This window comes from Zonotrichia albicollis, chromosome 25 (assembly GCF_047830755.1).
Source record: "Zonotrichia albicollis isolate bZonAlb1 chromosome 25, bZonAlb1.hap1, whole genome shotgun sequence".
NCBI lineage: Eukaryota > Metazoa > Chordata > Aves > Passeriformes > Passerellidae > Zonotrichia > Zonotrichia albicollis.
In genome coordinates this window covers 4,409,202-4,430,171 of record NC_133843.1, presented here as the reverse complement: position 1 = coordinate 4,430,171, position 20,970 = coordinate 4,409,202, and the positions used below count along the sequence as shown (strand labels likewise).

The following is a 20,970-nucleotide window of genomic DNA, read 5'->3' as shown; positions in this document are numbered from 1 at the left end:
ATATAAAATAGAAATAAAATACAAATATTAATTATATATAAAAATAGAAATATATATAATAGAAATATAAAATAGAAATAAAATACAAATATTAATTATATATAGAAAATAGAAATATATATAAAATATAAATATAAAATAGAAATAAAAGAAAATACAAATATGAATTATATATAGAAAATAGAAATATATATAGAAAATAGAAATATATATATATGAAATATAAATATAGAATAGAAATAAAATAAAATACAAATATGAATTATATCTAAAAATAGAAACATATATAATATAAATACAAAATAGAAATAAAATACAAATATGAATTATATATATAAGATATTTGTATTAGCACACTTTTAAGCATTAATAGTCTGTTTTGGGGAGCAGGGCTAACTGCTGCTTCCAGATTTCTATTGAGAATTGCAATGTTTTCCCCTGTAAGGTTGATTTTGGTGCCCTCAGTGGGGTGAAGGCAGCAGCCATTGCCGTGTCAGTGATGCCAATGAGCTCTGGGCTCTGCTGCCACTCTGAGAGTGCAGATCCCAATCTGGAGCTGTTCCATTGCCTGCGTCCCTCCCGTGTGTGTGCCCATGTCCTGTCCTGTCTGCTGTGTGTCCTACACCCTGATTGTTCCTGGAATTAAATCAGATTTCTGTGCTCTATCAAAAGCCCTCATCTGACCTCATTTCTGCTGTGCTGTCATTTTACAATTACAGGCTGAGATTGCCCCTCCTCAGGGTCCTCCTTGGGGTTTGTGCCTTTCACCTTTGCTTTCCAGAGCACATGGAGCCCACATGGCTGGAATTGTTGCCTGACTATTCTATTAAATGGATTTAGCATCAACTGTGTGGTGTTTTTTCTTGTCATTTCATTCACTGTTGGCAAGTTGTAGTGCCAGGTCTGTATAAGAAACGCTTTTGCCTGATGCCAAACATCTTTCAAGTGGTTCATTCTCATATTGCTTTCATTCTGCTTGTCTCTGCTTTTGGTGTGACTTTGATGACCATGGAACTAACTGGGCTGGTGTTGATTTGGTTTATATGAAAAATCTGTTCGTTTTGTGGTTTATCCCACAGAAATCTTGAAGTGGTGAAGGAAATCCTTTTCTTAAATTCTTTGATATGGCCTTCTTGTTGTAAGGAGAAGAAAGATTAAAAAACCCCATCTGTTGTTGGAGTTCATGTTTTTGGTTTTCTTGGAAGATTGCTGTCTCAGGATAGGCAGTCCTCTTTTGAAAGGATTTTTAATATGTAAATTAGTTCATCAGAATGGCTGAATAATTTATTTTAAAAACCCCAAGCAAGTGGAGTTTGATTGGTGGCATTGTCTCAGCCTGCACTAAGACACAGTAGGAGGAATTTGGGTTCTGCTGGGGAAACAGCACAGGCAGTGACTTAAAAAGTGCTGAGGAATGCAAAGGACATCTGCACTTGTTCTGAAACTTCCTCCCCTCATTCTTTCTGAATTTTTCAATTATTATTTCAAATATTTCCATTACATCTTAAATTTTCAAGCACATGAATTGTGTGAAATTAGAAAGTATCTTGTTGCAGGTGCCTTTTCTACTCTGTTTAAATACTGTTTGTGTCATTATAGACTAATCTGTGGCTGGTTCATGAGCACAATGGTACTGAAAGTGGTGTGGTGTGAAAATTTGCTTAATGTGATAAAAAGTACTGTCAGAGTGTCTGGGTTTGATGCAAACAGGAAAAGATTGTTTCAGTTAAGGCACCACTTCATGATCCTTTGGCATTGTCCTAATGATTTAAATGCTAGAATGTAATTTTCGGATGAACTTCAGAGTAAGAAGCTTAAAAGTGAAATAAGCTTCAGGTATTTTTCTATTCAAAACTGCAGCCTTGGAAGGAGTGGAAAATACTGTGTTAAGGCTTCAGATAAATGCAAAAGTTGGCTGTAGGATGTGCACAAGTGCATTACCCTTATCAAGGGGTGAATTTTGTAAACAGAAAAATAAATTAAATGTGGTTGTGAAGTCTTGGTAGAAAAGTGATTGAAATGCAGTATTTCTTTTTGGTAGACAGACATTGCTTGGGGACAAGTTGTGATCTGGAAAAAGTTTCAAGTAGCTATATCTAAATTGCAAATAAAAAGAGATTTGACTGAACTAAATTGTTTATTTTACTGTTTAGAATTTGATTGCTTATTACCATTCATTTGAGGTGTGAAGTGTATTGTTGTGCAAAGGCCATATCCAGTTTTCTGGCACTTGTGAAATCCATTAATGTGACTGAGTGTTGTGTTCTCTGAATGTGCTGCTAATCTCTGATTTTTGCAGGTACAATAAAATTCTGATTTTGGGTATATGTAGTAGTATATGTACTACTCCTTACAAATACACCTCTTAAATGGTAGAGCAGTTCAGGGATATTTACAGTTAAAATGTGTGACTATTAAGGAATATGCCAGGAAAATCAAAGATTTCTCACAGTGCTGTACACTTCTGTCTGAATCAGCTGAGTCTGTTATGATAGGTTAAAATTTATTTGCAGGGTTGAGATTTGAGATTTTGAACTGCTCATGAAAATACCAAACCAAAACCAACATTCACCAAGCCCCCAAATGAAAACCAGCCAAAAATCCATCCTGCTTTTAGCTTGAAACTGGGAGTGCACCATTCTGAGAGCTGTCAGCCCCCCTTTTCTATTTCTGTATATAACTTGTTAGAAACCACTGGGAAAAATAGTTTTGTTTCTCCCCTGATGAAATCCTGGGGTAATGTTCTGGGAAGATTTTTAGCTTTCTTTGATATGCATGTTTCTTTTTCAGCTGAGACATGGCTCCTTGCATATCAGTTCAAGGCAAACAGATGTCTGAAATCAGGCTGCTTTCATCAGGATTTTTCCTTTTGGGTTGTTAGAAGAGCAAAATAAAGCTTTGCTCTGCTTTGAATAGACTTCAGCTATTCTAACTATTGAAGAAGTATTTATCCCTGGTGTCTCCACTCTTGGATGGGAAGGGATTTCTGGCATTCTCTCCCTTCCATGGTTTCCAATTTGGGGTCTTTCTCCCCTCCAAATAACTCTCTGTGCAGCTGTTAAGGTTTATGAAGGCAGCACTAGAATAACCTTGCTCTGATTCCAGTTTTATAATTTTCCTCATTGTTGCAATTAAAACTGGCAGAAGATTTTTTCTTTTAACTCCACTCAGCAAATTGGGTTTTCAAATGTAGTGAATATGATTGCTATAGCAGCACCCTGACAAAGACTGTGTGCTGAGGAGAAAGGGCTGAGAAGCTTTATTTGTTTGGCTTTAGAGAGAAAAAAATGAAATTTGATAGCATATTGAGAAGCATTTTAAAATATATTTCCAGAACCTTTCAATGTATTTCAAAAGTACTCTTGAATACTGCTCAGTATTTTATTCAGTATGTGAAAAATTCCTATTGTATCTCTGCTTTATGGTTATAGGTAAAAGCCAGAATAATTTCCAAAAAATTAAGGTTTATTTGGAAAATTTTCTCAGTTTAACCTCTTCTTAAAAATGGGTTCAGAGGTCAAGTATAACATCCTTAATATTAGAGTTGCTCCTGCCATTGCCAGCAGTGTTTGTTCCTGACCAGAATGATCAGAGTTCCATATCAGAGGGCAGGGAGTTGTTTTAGGGCATGTGGTTCAATAAAGGCTTAAATTTCACCATGCACAGTTCATTTGGAACGTGAACAGATTTTATAGGAAACTTTGCATTCTTGTAACTTTGAAATTCTGGTAGTTTCTATCAGAAATAGTGTTTTGTTAATTCTAAGTGGGTAACAGGGAGCAGGTTGTTTTATGATGAGTGTGAGTAGTAATAGTATGGATAAAATTATAAAAATAATATTGAACCTTGCAGGCTCCATAAAATGGAACTAATCACTGGACAGTAAATAATTTATTAGCTTGATATTGCCTGTCAAACTTTAATATAAAAACATTCTTAAAACTTCTTGTATTAATTATAAGCTGCTTGCTAAAGTTCTGACATGTTACCTGATGTAGGAAATATGAGTAACATTTAGGATACTGAAATAATTACTACTAAAATCCTTTTATTCTCTGTTGCAGAGCAGTAAACTTGACATGCACATGGTTCAGTCACCAAGAACTGGAGTGACAGGAGAAGGGGAGTGGCTTCATGCAGGCAGGGAGTGGCTTTAGGAAGGGTTTGGCTGTGAGGGGGTGAGCCCAGAGAAGCTGTGGAGATCCCATCCCTGGGGGTGCCCAGGTTGGACACTGGGGCTTGGAGCAGCCTGGGACAGTGGAAGGTGTCCCTGCCATGGCAAGGTGGCACTGGGTGGCCTTCAGAGATGGGATGTCCTATTGGAATATGAATCCCAATATAACCAGTTAGATGGTGCCTGGGCCAGTTCTGACCCTCGCTGCTGGGCCAAAGGCAGCACTGTGGTGTTTTACCCCAGAGATACCTTGGCTGCTGGAGAGTGCAGCGGGGCACAAGACGCAAGTCCAGGCTTGTCAGGACTCCGTTTACCTCAGGAGAGAGCTTCTGGCGATGGTGAAGAGAAGGAAGGAGTGGATTCTGCTGGAGGGTTATATCCAGATGTTTATTCCATGGGTACAGAGGTCTGCACTGGGGCAATTCCTCCAACAGAATCGAGGCCGCATGGTCTGATTGACCTTTTAAGCTCAGGGCAGGGGAAGGGGAGGGGACAGGTGAGCCACCAACCAGGTGAAGGGGCAGGGTCTCAAGGGACTAAGGACACCTATCACACCACGCCTTGCTGGTATGTTAGCCTGATTGACAGGGCACACTCAGCGAGGGGCGAGGGGGAAGGGAGAAGGTAAAACAGGACATTGCAACACACCACAACAATGTCCCCTTTCCAAGGAGGAATTTCCACCACACTGCAAGAAGGGGTGTGTCAGAAGACCCTGCTCACCAGTGGGGCTCAGCTTTTCTAGGATGAAGAAAGGGCTGGACAGTGGAAGGTGTCCCTGTCCATGCAGGGGTAGCACTGGGTGACCTCCAGAGATGGGGTGTCCCCACTCCAAGGAGGGATCTCCACCACACTGCAAGAAGGGGTGTGTTAAAGATCCTGTTCACGAGTGGGGCTGGGCTTTGCTAGGATGGGCAAAGTGCTGGGCTGTCAGAGAGGTGTCCCCAGGCAGCTTTAGGCAGGTTAGCAGTGCAGTATCCCTTGTCTGTTCCTTTATGGGGTGTTTTGTCAGCTCTGCCACATCTCCTCACCCTTAAAGAGATGTTGAACTTTTAGGATTGATGATTGTGCCTGATTTTAGGATTATTCAACACCAAAAGCAGCGTGACCCCATCCCCTCCATCCAGCACTGAGCTTTGCAGGTAGGGCATTGCCTTACCCTGTAACATCCTGCTGCTGTGGTCAGTGGTGGTGTATCCCCAGTGCAGGTTCTTGGAGGGGTTCATTTACTGCAACACACTTCAGTCAGCAGAGCCAGTGACTTTTCAGATTTTTTACTGTATGTGCTTCTTGGAACTTTGAGTTTGGTTTTTTCCTAAAGTTACTTTTCAGTCTTTCTCACAAGTGGCACTTTGTCACATAAGGCAAGATGAGAAAATATATTAGATTGGTTTTGGGGGACTGATTAGGTTGAGTATGCCTGGAAGTCATACTTTAAAAAAGGGAAATAATTTCATGTATATTAGCAATCATTTATCCTCAGCACGGTGAGTTTGGAAATTTTACTTTCTTTGCAAGTCAGAACATTTTGAAGTTCCTGTGGGTTGATCACCTGCTGTGTAGCTGCTCTGCCTGTTAATGGTGGTTGGCTTTTTGACTTGCAGAACACAAGTGACTCCCCTGTTGCTGTGGAGACCTTGGATGATGTTCCTGAGCACGTGCTCAGGGGCCTGCCTGAGGATGTGAGGCTCTTCCCATCTGCTGTTGACAAGACTCGGCTTGGTGAGTGCTGCAGCTGTGAGAAGAGAATGAAGATTTTCAGTGACTCACATAAATCTGAGTTTCTGTGAAAGCCTGGTGCCCTCCTGTGCTGGGTAGAGATGATGGCTGGTGTATTTGAGTGGACAGCTCCAAGACAGACACACATAATAATCTTAAAAATATGAATTTTGAGTAGATTTGCTTAGATTAGTTTTAACTCCTGTTACTTGTCTCCTCAGGTGTCTGGGCAACAAAATCAATTTTGAAAGGCAAGAAGTTTGGACCATTTGTTGGTGACAAGAAAAAAAGATCTCAAGTTAAGAGCAATGTGTACATGTGGGAGGTAAGAAACAGCTTGTAAATGGAAAAATGTGTTTGTTACCAGGTCAATATTTTTTATTTAGCTTTTAATTTTCCAGATATTTTAGAAATAAAGTTGATATAAGGTAATTGCCATCTGTTACTGCCATTACTAATGGTTATTTATAGACATTTGGATGGAACAATTATTCTGAATTACAAAGCTTTATAAACCATTGGCATTGTTTGAAATTGTTGTATTTCTTACAAGCTGTGTGTGGATCACAGTTGCCCTTAAAAATTTGTGGCTGATTTTTTCTTTGTTGGCTTCAACCCTGAGTGCAACTGAGTGCTGTCAACTGCTCATGAAATCAGGGACATTAGGAGGATGTGGAATCTCTAAGGGAATGAGGAATCTCTACCACATCACTCCTCATTTAGCTCTTTGAAGACCAGGCTTTGGAGTTTTTGTTGCAGTGTTTCTTGTGCTGGGCTTGCCTTGAAGCAAGTGCTGTCTGGGCAGCTGAACAGCTCTGGAAGCTCCACTGTAAAATATAGGTAAATGAATTTATATTTCAAAATATAAATGCCATTATCTGGAGCTGAATCCCATTTCCAGTCTCTTTAAGGCAGTTCATAACCACTTCCAGAGATTTCTTCAGTCTTTCTGAAGGCAAACACAGGACTTGGTTTTAGCAAAGTGAATAGTCAAGGAGGGGAGGGGTTGAGGAATAGAATGTTCTGGAACATGGATTTTTAGGCTGAAGACCCTGATAATGGTCATCCATCCTTCTGTCCCCTTGCAGAAATGAAACTCCCTGAAAGACTAAAAACATGCACAGAGCTTAGAGTTAACCTCTATCAGAGGAATTGATCTAGGACATTGCCATAAATGCAAATTACCCTTTAGAAAGGCAGTACAATTTTCAAGTATAATGTTTGTTGTACTGAGCTCATGCTATCACAAACTCCACTGCAGAAGGTATCTCCAGTTTTGATCTGTTACAGGAACATTTGCTGAGATGGAATCAGTCGAGTAAATTATTGACCTTAAAATTGTGTTTCTCAGTGCTGGATGCTGAATGTTCATGGTGGATATTTTTACAATTTGTGTTTACAATGCAGGGGATAATGAAAACCCTTGTTAGATTCCAGAGCAATTGTGTGTTGTTTTAATAGTGATTTTAGAGTTAGAAAAAAAAGCAGCTAAAATGAGACTGCAACAATTGGTCTCATGTGCTGATACCTGAAACCAGTCCAGAACCTCAACTGTTAGAAAATATGGTTTGTAGGAGCAGCTCAGACACTCAGCTTGAGGAACAACCTTTTCCACAAGAGTTCCATTTGCTTTTTAGTCAAATTAATCTGAATAAAAATAAGGCTTCAAAAACTGGAATCTCCAGTCAATTTTAATGGTTTTGAGCTGTCATACCAGAGGCTCACTGTGAAAAATACAAGTTGTGTGTGTCAGTATTCCTCTGTATCTGAGGAGAGAACATATTTTCCTTTTCTACTGGTGAAAAGCCACAGTTGGGAAAGTGAGAACAAGTGTCTGAAAAGGGAGGGAAATGCTGTTCAGAATGACTGGCACAGCTGTGCTGAGTGGGTTTTATTGTAGTACAGGAATCACTTCAAGACAGTGTTATGGAGAGGAGTTGGAGCTATTTTCCTTCTCACAGTGCACAAGGCCTTTAAACAATGTTCTGTAAGTGAGACTGTAATATTCTGTAAATTCGAAAAGCAAAAAAGTATTTTGGTTTATGGAAAACCCGTAATAATATAAAAACACAGTACAGTTATACATACATATATATAAAATATATATATATAAAAGTAATCAGTAACTACATTTGGACATATTTTCCATATCTGTTTAGCTCTCCCACAGTATTGGAAAGTAATTGTAAATATTGCATATGTAATTTTTAGTATAAAAAGATAATACTGCCCAGGGGCAGGCAGAGTGCCTCTGACTGTCCTGCTGGATGGACCTCGGCTGGGCAGGAGAAAGAATTTTATAAATAAGATACAATAAACAACTTTGAAACCGAGAAATGAAGAGCTCTGACTCCTTCTTCGACTGCCAGACTGGGAAAAGAGACTTTGTGACACATCTGGGGTCCACTGTGACCAACTAGAGATCCTGAGAGTTGCCTTTATATATACACTCGCTTAACAGACACATTCACTGCCCGTTGGTCATAAGGAAGAAGCAAAGGTGAACAAGGATTCAGATCATTCTGTGGGCCAGCTAGAGTCTGTATCTTTTCATTTTCTCTCTTCCATCACATTGTCATGGGGACAGCCTTGGTGTCCTCACACTGTCACAGGGACAGCCTTGGTGTCCTCCTTGAGAGAGACACGAGGCTTTCCTTATCTTCAAGAACAGCACAAAATGCCTTCCCTGCCCCTGAGGGGGAAGGATTCAGAGATCCCACATTTCAGTGCTGTGGTGTGAGAGGTGTCCCTGTGCCTTCCCACAGGTGTATTACCCCAACCTGGGCTGGATGTGTGTGGATGCCACCGACCCAGAGAAGGGCAACTGGCTGCGCTACATCAACTGGGCACGCTCGGGGAAGGAGCAGAACCTCTTCCCCCTGGAGATCAACAGGACCATTTACTACAAGAGCTTAAAGGTACCCCTGCCTCAGCAGCTGCTGCTTTGTTTGGGGGCTTTTATTTTCAATACTTTTTATTCTGCTTCATTAAAAAATTAAAATGAATTAAATTATTTTAATTTAATTAAAATTAAATTAATTAAAATTAATTAATTTTTTCTTAATATATATGTACTATTATATATGTATAATATATATCTATATTATATACATTATAAATATAATATAATGTAATATAATATATTATACTATACTATATTATACTATGCTATATTGTACTATAATATATTATACTATACTACTACATTATACTATAATATACTATACTATAATTATAGTATATTATATACTATAATATACTATTATAATATATATAAAAGTATATTATAGTATATAATATATATATAATTATAGTGTATGTATATAATATATATATACTATATACTATGTTATTATATTATATAATATATATAATATATATAATTATATATGCTATATATACTATAATATATTGTAATATATAATATATATAAGATATAATATATTATATATATTATATATTTATATTAAAGTTTGAAACCTTTTATATATGCTATATATAAAAATATATAATATCTAAAATATATATAATAGAAAATTTATATTAAATATGTAAATTTATAATATATCTATAAATATATATAAATAATATAGATACATAAATAATATATTTAAGATATATTATATTTATATTAATCAGAGTTTGAATCCTTTTATGAAATATATTTCAAACACTGCAAATGCTACACATCATTGATATAAATCCTTATCTGCCAATACATTTGACATTAATAAATTCTAACTGCCAATACATTTGACATCAGATTTACTGTTAAACTACTGGGTGTTTCAACACTAAGTCTGTCTTATTGAGTAATTGCTGTAGCACCAAATTTGATACACACTAGAACAATAAACTACCCAGTATATAAAATATTTTTCTGTTTTTCTAGATACCAGGATTCCTGCTGAGGATGTTTTTGCAGGAATCAGTTATTTTTATGGTCTGTGCATCATTTGACAAAGTCTGGCTGTCAAGACACTTTTGTGGGTAGCTCCATGAAACCATTTCTCATGGTTTTATAGCATTTTGGTTTTGTTCAGGGAGTGAGGGGAAGGCAGGGAAAAGAGTGTAATTCCTGGAGCATTTTATCTCCCAAATCAAGAAAAAAATGGTTTAACTATAATGGTGGAGCATGTTAGGTTAAGAATATTGTAGCTTAAAAGTATTTCTTGAATTTCTTGCTTATTTACAGAGACAGGCTCCAAATATGACCCTGTAGCCAGCCTTGATTTCTCCAGACACTTTAGCTTGGATTTCTTCTCCCTTTGCCCACAGTCCCACTGGCTCATTAGTATAGGTGTGCCTTTGGAGTCACTCTAAAATTAAATTTCTGCAAATTTCAGTCCTGGCAGAGACAAGCATTCACATATTTAAAATTTGTTTATTTGATGGATGATAGTGCACTTCAGAAAATAACTGTACTGCTAAAAGAGGCTGAGCACTGCTGACAGAATAACAAATACCTTGTCTCAGCACTGGAATATCCTTTTGTTCCTTTGACTGTTGTCTCTTGCAATTTGATGAGTTTTATCCCAGTCACACCTTACTGCCAACTGAGACAAAAGGTATATAATAAAGAACATTTTAAATGTCCTTATCTTTTGCATATAATGTTAGCATCTCTACACTGCCATTTCAAACTGCTGTAAATTTACCAGCCCATATATGAACACATGGTTCTTTCCTGATCTTTATCATAATTCATAAATTTAGGGGAGTTCCACTTGCTGACAAATAAACAGCGCAGGTTTTATTTACCCCCAAAGGAGAATTCAAGTGGCTTGTTTGTAATTTTGTTCTGCTTTACCTTGAAGCATTGAAAGTAAAGTCATGGGGTCTTATTTTTCCTGAGGTTTCCTTTACAGAATCACAAGGTTGGAAGATCATCGAGTCCAACCCAGCCCCAACATCTCAACTCAACCCAGTGCCACATCCAGGGTTTGTTAACACACCCAGGGATGGGGACTCCACCATCTCCTCAGGCAGAACTTTATCAGTGCTTTATTTAGCTTTTTGTAGGTTTTTAATTTGTAAATTAAACAGGCTGATTTCCAAGCCTCATTGCTGAAATAACAAAGTCCAAATTTTCTTGGTGCAGAACCTCAGAACTGTAGAGCTTTAACTTCCCAGTTTCCTGCTCTACTGAATAGTTATGCAATAGAACTTGTGATTGAGCACAAGCAAATGTTTTTCTCTTCCATCTTCATCTTTGCTGAAGGGCTGAGGGTGTTTTTGAGCTGCTTTGCATCTGCTTTCCCCAGGATTCCTGTGAGGGAGCAGCTTAAACTTGTGATGCAGCTTCAGCTCTTCCTGCCCCTGCTCATGGGAGGAGCTCTCTCTGTGGTGTTCTGCAAAAATTCCAGTTCTAAAAGTTCTAGAAAAAATAAAATACAGTCAAAACTCAGTTTCAAAAAGTCTTCTGAAGAAGCTTGGCTATGAAACTGTCCCTGATTAAAATGAAATTAATTTGCTTGTGGAAGATTGTTGTGCCCAACAAGTTTATAACACCTCAAGATCCTCCCTGTTACATGGGAGAGGGCAACAAAATGTTGGATTCTAGAGTGTGAAATTCACTCAGGTACATGTCAGACTGCTCACTTGGGTTATGTTTGGTGAGATGAGGCCACACTCAGGTGCAGAAGCACAACATCACAGTAAAATGCTGTGTCTGTGGTGAAAAATAGAAACTCTGATGATGCCTGTCTCAGTCTGTACAAGGCACATTAGAGTGCTTGAACGTGCACAATTAATTGTGCTAAAACCTCTAAGGTTACTTAGGTTAGGTTAATAACTTGTTGGGATATTACTCTTGAAAATAACAAATTTTGAACTTACTCTAAACCTTTTGAACAGGAAATACTTGGATTAAGGACAGTTAAATGTAGCAGTTAAAACAAAAAGCACAAAAAGTGTGTGGGGATTATTAACCTAATGAACCTGCCCAAAATTCATCCTTTTTTAGGCAGGCTGTCCCAGTGTGACACTGCTGCACCAAGGGTCTGTAGGGAATATTTTGGAGGAGGTTGGGCTTTGGAGTTGTTACTAGAGGGTGTCACAAGGAGGAAAAGTGGTGGCACAAGTGGCACTTGCTCAGTGTAGGGAACACTCTCCTCCTCTATGAGGGAACAGCTTTAATTCTCTGATTTTGAAGCTGCTGCATCTCATTTTAGAAGTACAAGGTTAGAGGGCTTAATTGAGATTCTAGAGCAGTCACAATAAAACGAAATTCATCAAGTTCAACCTTAGCTCCAGCCATGCAGCCAACAAATTACATGTTCATTACCACCCTGTGTTTGCATTGCCTGAAACCTCATGCAGATCTTTGTGTTTTTTTAGATGATAAAGGGTTTTTTTGCATCAGACAGCCCTGCTGCTCACCAGCTCCAAGGCTATGCAAATAATTTTGCCTCTATTTATCCTATCAGGCCTCTGGAACTGAAGGAAACCAAGCCATAGGTTTTACTTATAACTCACTCTTCCCTTGCTTGTTGGGATCTTGCACCTCTTGTTGTTCCAGTGTCTGGGGGTATGATGATAATTAGCACCTTTATCATGTGCTGTGAGACCCACTAAAAACGAGCTGTAGAAGAAAGAAATCCTCATTTTCTTCTTGCTACAAAATTCCCCTTTGGCTTCAGACTGGAAATAATAATCTGAGGACAACCTTGGCTCTGATGTAATGACTGAAAATAGGATTTGGTCTCCACCAGCCTCGTGTTCATTAACCCTGAAAAAGGAGAATTGAAGTTAAAGCATTTAAATTTTTCTTGGTTCTGGGTAAAATGCTTCAGGAAATGGAGAAACAATGAGGAAGATTTAAAAAATTAAAATCTTCAGTCTGCCAGCTTGGAGACTTACTAGTTTGATGTTTTAGAGAATGTAGGAAATGAACTGATCAATAAAGTTTCTTTTGTTGGCAGTGCTGGGAGTATGAGTAGCATTTGCAGTGATGCCCATTTGACTAATTTAGTCTGTGATTTTTTTAAAAATTTGATTAAAAAGAATAGAAATAATTAATTTGGAATGTCAGGCACACCTTTGATTTTTGTGGTGAAGTGGATTTATTAAACATGTTGTAATTATCTTTATTCCCATTAACCCACTGTGACACTCTTTTCCTGGATCTTTAGAATTTGTTCCACATCCCAGCTGTAGTGGCTGCCTGAGCAGTAAATTATTATTATATTATAATTAATTAATGTTATTTAAAGCTTTGTATAAGGTGGGTATGTTTGTCCCAACATGGCTGCTCTCTGGAAAGAATTAACAGTGTATGTATATATATATTTTTTAACTATATATATATATAATATCCAGAGCAGTGAGCACTAGGATTTAAATCAGTGTCACTATTTGAGGAAAAACCACAATTTGGGACATTACAGCTGGAAAGTTCATGCTAAAAATAATAATAATAACAACAACTTTGTATTAATTATTAATACCAAGACTATATTAATAATTAACTATAGTAATAGTAACTAAAACTGTATTAATATTACCTCTGTATTGTCAGGAACTGTAGTTGGACCAAAGATCAATGGATACAAATAGAAAGAGGGGAAATTTGGGTTTGTTGAGTTTGGGGGTTTTTTGTGATTTTTTTTCTGATTTTGACTGTTTTTTGTAAGTTTTTTCTAGGTTTTTTTTTTGCCATTTTTAGGGGTTATCTTGTATTCTGGTACTTTTCTTGTCACTTTTCTGAAGTTTTTTCTGTGTTTTCCTGTGAATTTTTTGAGGGTGATTTTTCTTGACATTATTTTGTGTCTTGGGGGTTGTGTGTGTGTTTTAGTCTGCAAGGAAATTTTGGGGTGGTTTTGGGGTTGTTTTTGGGGTGTTTCAGTGCTGTTCTCTGTGCGTGTGTGTTACAGTCCATGATGAGTGTTTTGGATTGGTTTTGGGGGTGTTTTTGGGGTTAATTTGGGGGTGGTTTTGGGGTGGTTTGGGGTGTTTGGCGCTGTTCCGTGCGTGTGTGTGAGGTTTCAGATTGGTGTTGGGTTGTTTCAGGGTGTTTTTGGGTTGGTTTTGGTTGGTTTTGGGTTGTTTTTGGCTGTTTTGTGTGTTTTTGGCTGTTCCATGTGTGTCTGTGAGGTTTTAGGGTTGGTTTTGGGTTGTTTTTGGCTGGTTTTGGCTGGTTTGTGTGTTGGGTGCTGTTCCATGTGTGTCTGTGAGGTTTTAGGGTTGGTTTTGGGCTGTTTTGTGTGTTGGTGCTGTTCTGTGTGTGTGTGTTACAGTCCATGATGAGTTTTGGGGCTGGTTTTGGGTTGGTTTTGGCTGTTTTTGGCTGTTTTGTGTGTTTTTGGCTGTTCCATGTGTGTCTGTGAGGTTTTGGGTTGGTTTTGGGTTGTTTTGGAGTGTTTTTGGGTGTTGGGTGCTGTTCTGTGTGTGTGTGTGTGTGTGTTACAGTCCATGATGAGGTTTCTGAGTGGTTTTGGGTTGGTTTTGGCTGTTTTGGTTGCTCGCTGCTGTTCCCTGTGTGTGTTGCAGTCTATGATGAGCTTTTGGGGTTGGCTTTGGGTTGTTTCTCGGTGTTTTGGGGTTGTTTCGGGGTTGTTTTTGGCTGCTTTGGTCGCTCCCTGCTGTTCCCCGTGTGCCCGGCGCGGCCCGCGGCGCTCCCTGCACTGCGCCCTCCGCCCGCCAGGGGGCGCGCGGGGCGGCGCCCTCGAGGCTCGGCGGGAGCAGCGCCGTGGGCGCCGCCGCGGCCGCTCCCCGCCCCGCCAACAACGCGCGCTCTGATTGGCCGCGCGCCCTGTGTTGTGTCCCGGCAGCCAATCGCGGCGGGAGAGGAGCTGTTGGTGTGGTACAATGGCGAGGACGACCCGGCGATAGCGGCCGCGATCGAGGAGGAGCGAGCGAGCGCCCGCAGCCGCCGGCACTCCCCGAAGGCCCGCAGAGGTACGGAGCGCACCGGCCCCGCCGCCGCCAGTGCGCGGGGCAGCCCGGCCCGCGGCCGCCGTGACCTTCCGCGGCCCGAGACAGGAGGGTGGGGAGGGCCCAGCCCGGCGCGGCCCGGCCGGCGGCGCCGCGGGCGGAACGTGGAAGTTGCGGCTGGAAAAGTTGGGAGAGGCGGCGGCGGCGGGCACGGGGAACGGCCCGATCCGCTCCGCTCCACCCGCGGGGCCGCGGCAGCCGCTGTGATCCCGTGTGGGGCCGGGGCCGAGCCCGCCGCAGCCGCGGTGCCTTCTTGGGAAAGGGAGCGGAGTCCGGACCGGCCTGATCCCTCACTGGGAGAGCGGGCGGAGCTCGGGGTGCCCCGATCCCTCACTGGGAGAGCGAGCGGGACTCGAGGCCGCGCTGATCCCTCACTGGGAGAGCGAACTGAGCTCGGGGTGCCGCGATCCCTCCTTGGACAAGCGAGCCGAGCCCGGGGTGCTCCGATCCCTCTCTGGGAGAGCGAACTGAGCTCGGGGCTGCCTCGATCCCTCCGTGGCAGCGGGAGCTGGGCCATCCCTCCCTGGGAGAGCGAGCTGAGCCCGGGGTGCCCCGATCCCTCTCTGGGAAAGCCAGCTGAGCTCAGGGTGCCCCGATCCCTCCTTGGGAAAGGGAGCAGATTTGGGGGCCGCACCGATCCCTCCGTGGGCAGCGGGAGCCGAGCCGGGAGCTGCCCCGATCTTTCCCTGGCAGGCTGAGCCCGGAGCTGCCCCGATCCCCCCTGGGCAGGCTGAGCCCGAGCCCGGAGCTGCCCCGATCCCTCCCTGCCAGGCTGAGCCCGGGCCCGGAGCTGCCCCGATCCCTCCCTGCCAGGCTGAGCCCGGGCCCGCGGCCGCCGCTCTCTCCTTGGGCAGCGGAGCCGAGCCCGGGGCGGTCCCGCTGTGGAGGTCGCGGAGCCCGGCCCGGGCCCGCTCCGAGCTTTGGGGAGGGGAGGCTGAGCCCGGCTTTGGGGTTCGTCACTCCAGCCAAATGAAGAATTCCCCTCCTGTTCTTTCCCTGCGGTCTTTAATTTCTTGTTGTTTCTAGGCCGACTTGCTGGTTCTGGAATTTGGCAGGATGGGAATGGCTGCTCCTGGCTGACTTGGGCCGGGGAGGGAGGGTGGGACAGAGTTTGGGGTGCTAGGAACGCGTTGTTCCCTCTGTGAATATGCATGTCAGAGCAGACATCCTTTATTTTTTCCATTACTAATTCAGCAGCAGGGTTTTTTAGAGTGCGTGTGCCTCCACGCGTGGCCTTATATAACTGACATTTTCCCTAACGTTTTAGGCCAAAATCACAACAAAGCCTTGACTTACAGGGACTAGATATAAAAAATGGAAATATTCAGTTGCAGCACGGATGTATCAATTCCTATTGCATGGGAATATGTACATTTTGGAGTATGTACATTTTGATATTCTCAAGAAGCTACAAATGAACCAAAGAAAGATAATATTTTAAGAAACATCATTATAATTTTTTAAACTTAAAATGTAGGTCCTGATCTTACAGGTAGTGCAGATGACTGGAAACAAGGTCAGATATTGGAAACATTATTGTGTGAGTATTTTATTTGAGACTGAGAAGAGAGGACTGTAGTGCAACACAGTTATTTTGATAGTGTTTCATAGGTTAAGGAAATACAAGCTGAAATTCAAGCACTGAGTTTTATTTTATAATGAACAAGCATATTTAGCACATATATAAGAAGCACTTGGTAAATTACAGGCTGTATCACATTTTTTTCCTAAATCTGCATTATTTTAGCACATGGAATTTGTGTGTCTGTGATTTACCTGAAAAGCTAGAAAAACAACCTGCAAGAATTTGATTATATGATAAATCAGCAAAGCCAGACAGAATAATTTCTGAGGTAATTTTTCATGGCATAGAAGTTTGATTTGCATTCATGAAGTTATAGGTAAATGTACCAGTAAACTAATTTGGTTTCTGGGTTTTGATTTTGTGCTCTTTTGTAGGTTTTGTGTTTTAACTGTTATGGATTTTACAGATTTCATAATTGGGAACATTAAATCTTTTCCCCCTTTTTATAAACACAAGCTCCTTACTGAGGCTCACAGATATTGAGTGAAAAGCAACCCAACAAAAACCAACTCCAAGCACAAAATTCATGAAGCATTTGAGAATAACCAAGAATAATCTATTTATGGAGTTATACCCTTGTCTCATGAAGCACAAAGACTGAATTCTCAGTATTTAATTGATTTGAATTGTTAGATTAAAGTTCCAGCTCTAAAATGATAATTCATTGGATATTTTGAAATTTTATAGTTCTGTTATTTACAGGTTTCATTGGATTTTTTTTTATTTTGCATTTACTCTCAGTTATTTTAGTTTTTATAGTAACATCTGCTGATATTTGCAATTCACAGCAATCTTTTTTCAAGAAATAAGCACTTTTTTTCCTGCAGTGAGGATTCCAGCATGGTTTCTGCTCATATCCTGCTTTTGTAGATTCAGCTGCATTCTTGGATGGGGAAGCTTCTTAACCCTGGACTTGAGGGGTTTGGGGAAATAAAGGAAATTATGATGAACATGATTGAAAAGTAATTAAATTAAAAATAGATAGTTCTAATTATATGATACAAAGGGATAGGAGGAGAAAGATTTTTTTGTGATTTAACTTTATGCATGTGAAAAATTGGGAGTTAGTATAAGATAATATTTGAATTAAATAGCAATTTAAGAAACTTGCTACAGAGGAGCTCCTCCTGAGGACTGTGAAATTTGAATTCATTAGTGACCTAAACAGATCAATACATTTTTAAAATTTTATTTTGGCCTGTGTTGCACACTGTTGTCTTACATATTAGAAGAAAATATAACCAAGTAAGAATTGCTGAATTCTAATAACTGTGAATGAGTTTGTCTTTTAGACATTTTCTAGAAAAAAAAAAAGTGACAGTTTAATACTTTAGGAATGACTGGACAAAACATTATTTGAGAGGTGTATTATGATACAGACCATGCAGTTATTTTTAAATTTTATTTTGGCCTGTGTTGCACACTGTTGTCTTATATATTAGAAGAAAATATAACCAAGTAAGAATTGTTAAATTCTAACAACTGTGAATGAGTGTGTCTAGAAAAGTCACAGTTCAATACCTTAGGAATGACTGGACAAGGCATTATTTGAGAGATGTATTATGATTTAGTGATACAGACCATTTATTAGATAAATTTAATTATCTAATTAAATTTAAATTAGATAAAATTAGATACAGACCAGTTATTAGATAAAATTCCTAATTATTCTGTATTCAGTAAAACAAATATTCTTTTGAATTTTTAATGCATCTTAGGTCTTGTGCTTGAGCGTAAGTTAGATATGAGATGGATGGTTTAGGTTAGAGTTTAGATATTTAGATATTTATCATTTGATAAATCACCTTGTTCTGCCATCTGTGTAATGAACCCTTGACAGAAGAGGTGCCCATCCCACAGGTACAAAAATGCATTTGTTTTCATGCATTGGAACAGTGTGATGCTCCTGAGGTGCATTTGAGATGTAGAAAGCAATTCAGTAGGATGACAAAGTATTGAGAGGGATGGGGATGCAACCCCCAAAAAGGCAAACCTGAATTTGAACTGGGTTCCATCCCAGATTTTATCAGAACCAAGCTGTCATTGCTGCCTTTCCACAGTTCAGAGCCAGCAGCTGCCACTGCAATAGCTGAAATTAGTGCTTTTTTATTTCTTTTGCATTTTCTGACATTTTTTGTTAAATATTTATCATTGTTTCTCCCAGGTTGTAGTTAATGTGCTGCCTGCCAAGCTTGTAGGGAAATTTGCTCAATCAATGCATTAGCACAAGATCTTTCATTAATTCTCCTTCTAAGGAAATTAAACAGAGAACAGCTTGGGTTCACTTTGCAAGTTGGGTTCATGTGTCCTTGAGAGGAGTAGTGTGGATTTTTTATTGTGTCATCCAGGTCCTTCTTGCTTTTCATAGGACAGGAATCATTTGTAGCAGTGAGCAGTAACATCAACAGAGCAAATGAAGCCTCTGGCTTCAGACTCAATCTTTCTGAAAAAAAAGGTAACTTTTCAGTAGCTAAAGTATTTATTTTAAAGAAAAGATGGTAATTTTTCAATGGCCATACATAAAGATATCCAGTATTTTTATCAGGCTGTAGTCTGCTTTAAGGCTGCACAGGCTCCAAAGGCTAAAACTCATTTCTGTTGTGGATTATGTGGCAGATCAAGTCTGGTTTTGAAGGAAGAAGATACTGATATTAGGATGAAAGCTTGTCTTGCTCCATGCTGGGGAGTAATTCCTCTAAAAGAGCCTTTTTTGGGGAGAGCAGAGGGCAGTGTTTTGTTTCTGTCTCTGGATGCACTCGGGCCCTCTCTGTGTTCCCCTGGTGTCCAGCAGCCCTGGGGCTCCTCACTGGGAGCTCTGGGGCTGCCCTGGTGCCCTCGGGCTCTCCATGGGGGAAATCTCCCATTTCATTCTCCCAGAAGCTGCACAAAGCACCTGGAGAGGGTTGTGAAACCAAGTGACCTCTCAGCCACACTTGTGTCAACTCCTGAAATATTCTGCTATTGTAGTGCAGGCAGAGCACCTGCACCAGGGTCACCTGTGTCCTGGACAGCCCCTGCTGATTGTTCAGTGTGGTTTTAAAACCTCAAAGCGTTGCTAATAAATCTTTTAAAGCTTTGTTACCTTCAATAGTTCTATTCCTAATGGTGCTGCTTCCCATGGTTCTTCAGGCAGAGCATGAACTGCAGGGGTGCTCATAATAACTGACCCAGAGGCAGAGTGAGGTGAAGGTGGGGGAATTAAAATCAGGTTTTGGCTGTTACAAATATTTATTGTGCCTTGGTTTATATCAGGTGAATGCCAAGTGCAACTTCAGGCTTCTTCCCACATGTAAATAAACTGTGTCACCCTCAGAGTTACAGTGTTTTTGCTCTTGTCTGAAAGTGTGGCTGTTGCTGAAACAGTGTCACTGCTGAGGAACATGAACCTGTAGGGATGAAATAAACAGGTTAAATTCTGTGATAGCAGAAATCCTTGCTGGTTTTATTTATTTTATTTTTGTTAATAATTTCTTAGGCATTCTCATACAGTTCCAGATAATTAGCTGTATGTGAGAGTGCCATAAATATTCATCCTGTTTATAAAAGGTAGGCCTTGGATTGCCATCTGGGTGTCATCCCAAATGGAAATCATGGTCAAGTGATGCTGTGATTGTCTGCTCTTGAAGTTACCCAAATTTATTAAGTTTGTACTTGGACTAAGTCTAAAAGTTTGTTTCTGAACAGAAAAGAGCTTGTGAGGAAAATGATTGTGTGTGAGTTGGAATGTAGCTTATAGAGGGATGTGTGAGTGGTACATTTGTAGCAAGGGTATCATGAAATGATATTGTTATCTAAGCTCTATTTTCAATAAATGTAATGAAGAACTCAAATAGGAGCTCAAGGCTTCAAAATTTCCTAAGCAATGACTGGGAAAAGACAATGGAGGAAGGAAGAAGTCATCAAGATCATCTGGAACAAAGTCCTAAAATGGAATTTATTTTGATTTGCAAGAAGGTTTTTACAACTCCAGAAGCATCATTTGGGATGCCAGGGGACCACATCTGTGATAGAAACATCTGTCTGGAGATAATTCATGTATTTGAGGTCTTCTAAGCAGTGCAGGTTTTTCTTTTAAGCCCATAAATGGCTTTTGAAAGGGAGACTTGTATTGCTTTAAATTCCCATCTTCAGCTCTCCAGCAGTGCCCCAGTTCCAGGACAGCTGCTCTGGCCTTTCACAGCAGTGGAATTGGTGTCACTCACTCCAGCCTTGCTCCTGCCTCTGGGTTTAAGAATGGCAGAAAATAAGCCTTCATTTCAGGAATTAAAAAATAAATTACCTGTATGTAAGAAAATCAAAAATTCAGCCCTGGATTGCTGTGTTGGCCCCTTAAACTCTGTGTTTTTAAGTATAAACTTTTGGAAGTACTGCAAGCACCTTGCACACACTGTTACTTTATCTCTGTGGGGTTTTTGTGTTTGACTTAAAATAACAATCTGGCCTTCATGGTTGTTACAAGCTGTATCTGTAGCTACTAACTTAGTTCTGCTTAAAGCAGGTGTGTGGAGTTACCTAACAGAATAAAAAATTCTGGGGTTGGTTGGTAACTCAGATTCTA

The 20,970-nt window shown here is 40.3% G+C and overlaps 1 protein-coding gene across 2 annotated transcripts in view; it reads left to right on the top strand.

Annotated features, from left to right (window-relative positions):
• PRDM2 (PR/SET domain 2) overlaps positions 1-20,970 on the top strand; it is a 62,209-nt gene that overhangs the window by 9,189 nt on the left and 32,050 nt on the right. For both annotated transcript variants that reach the window (XM_074558696.1, XM_074558695.1), the window contains exons 3-6: positions 5,779-5,896; positions 6,115-6,218; positions 8,659-8,811; positions 14,665-14,791. In XM_074558696.1, coding sequence (XP_074414797.1) covers positions 5,779-5,896; positions 6,115-6,218; positions 8,659-8,811; positions 14,665-14,791 — 502 coding nt within the window. The remainder of the gene's footprint in view (positions 1-5,778; positions 5,897-6,114; positions 6,219-8,658; positions 8,812-14,664; positions 14,792-20,970) is intronic.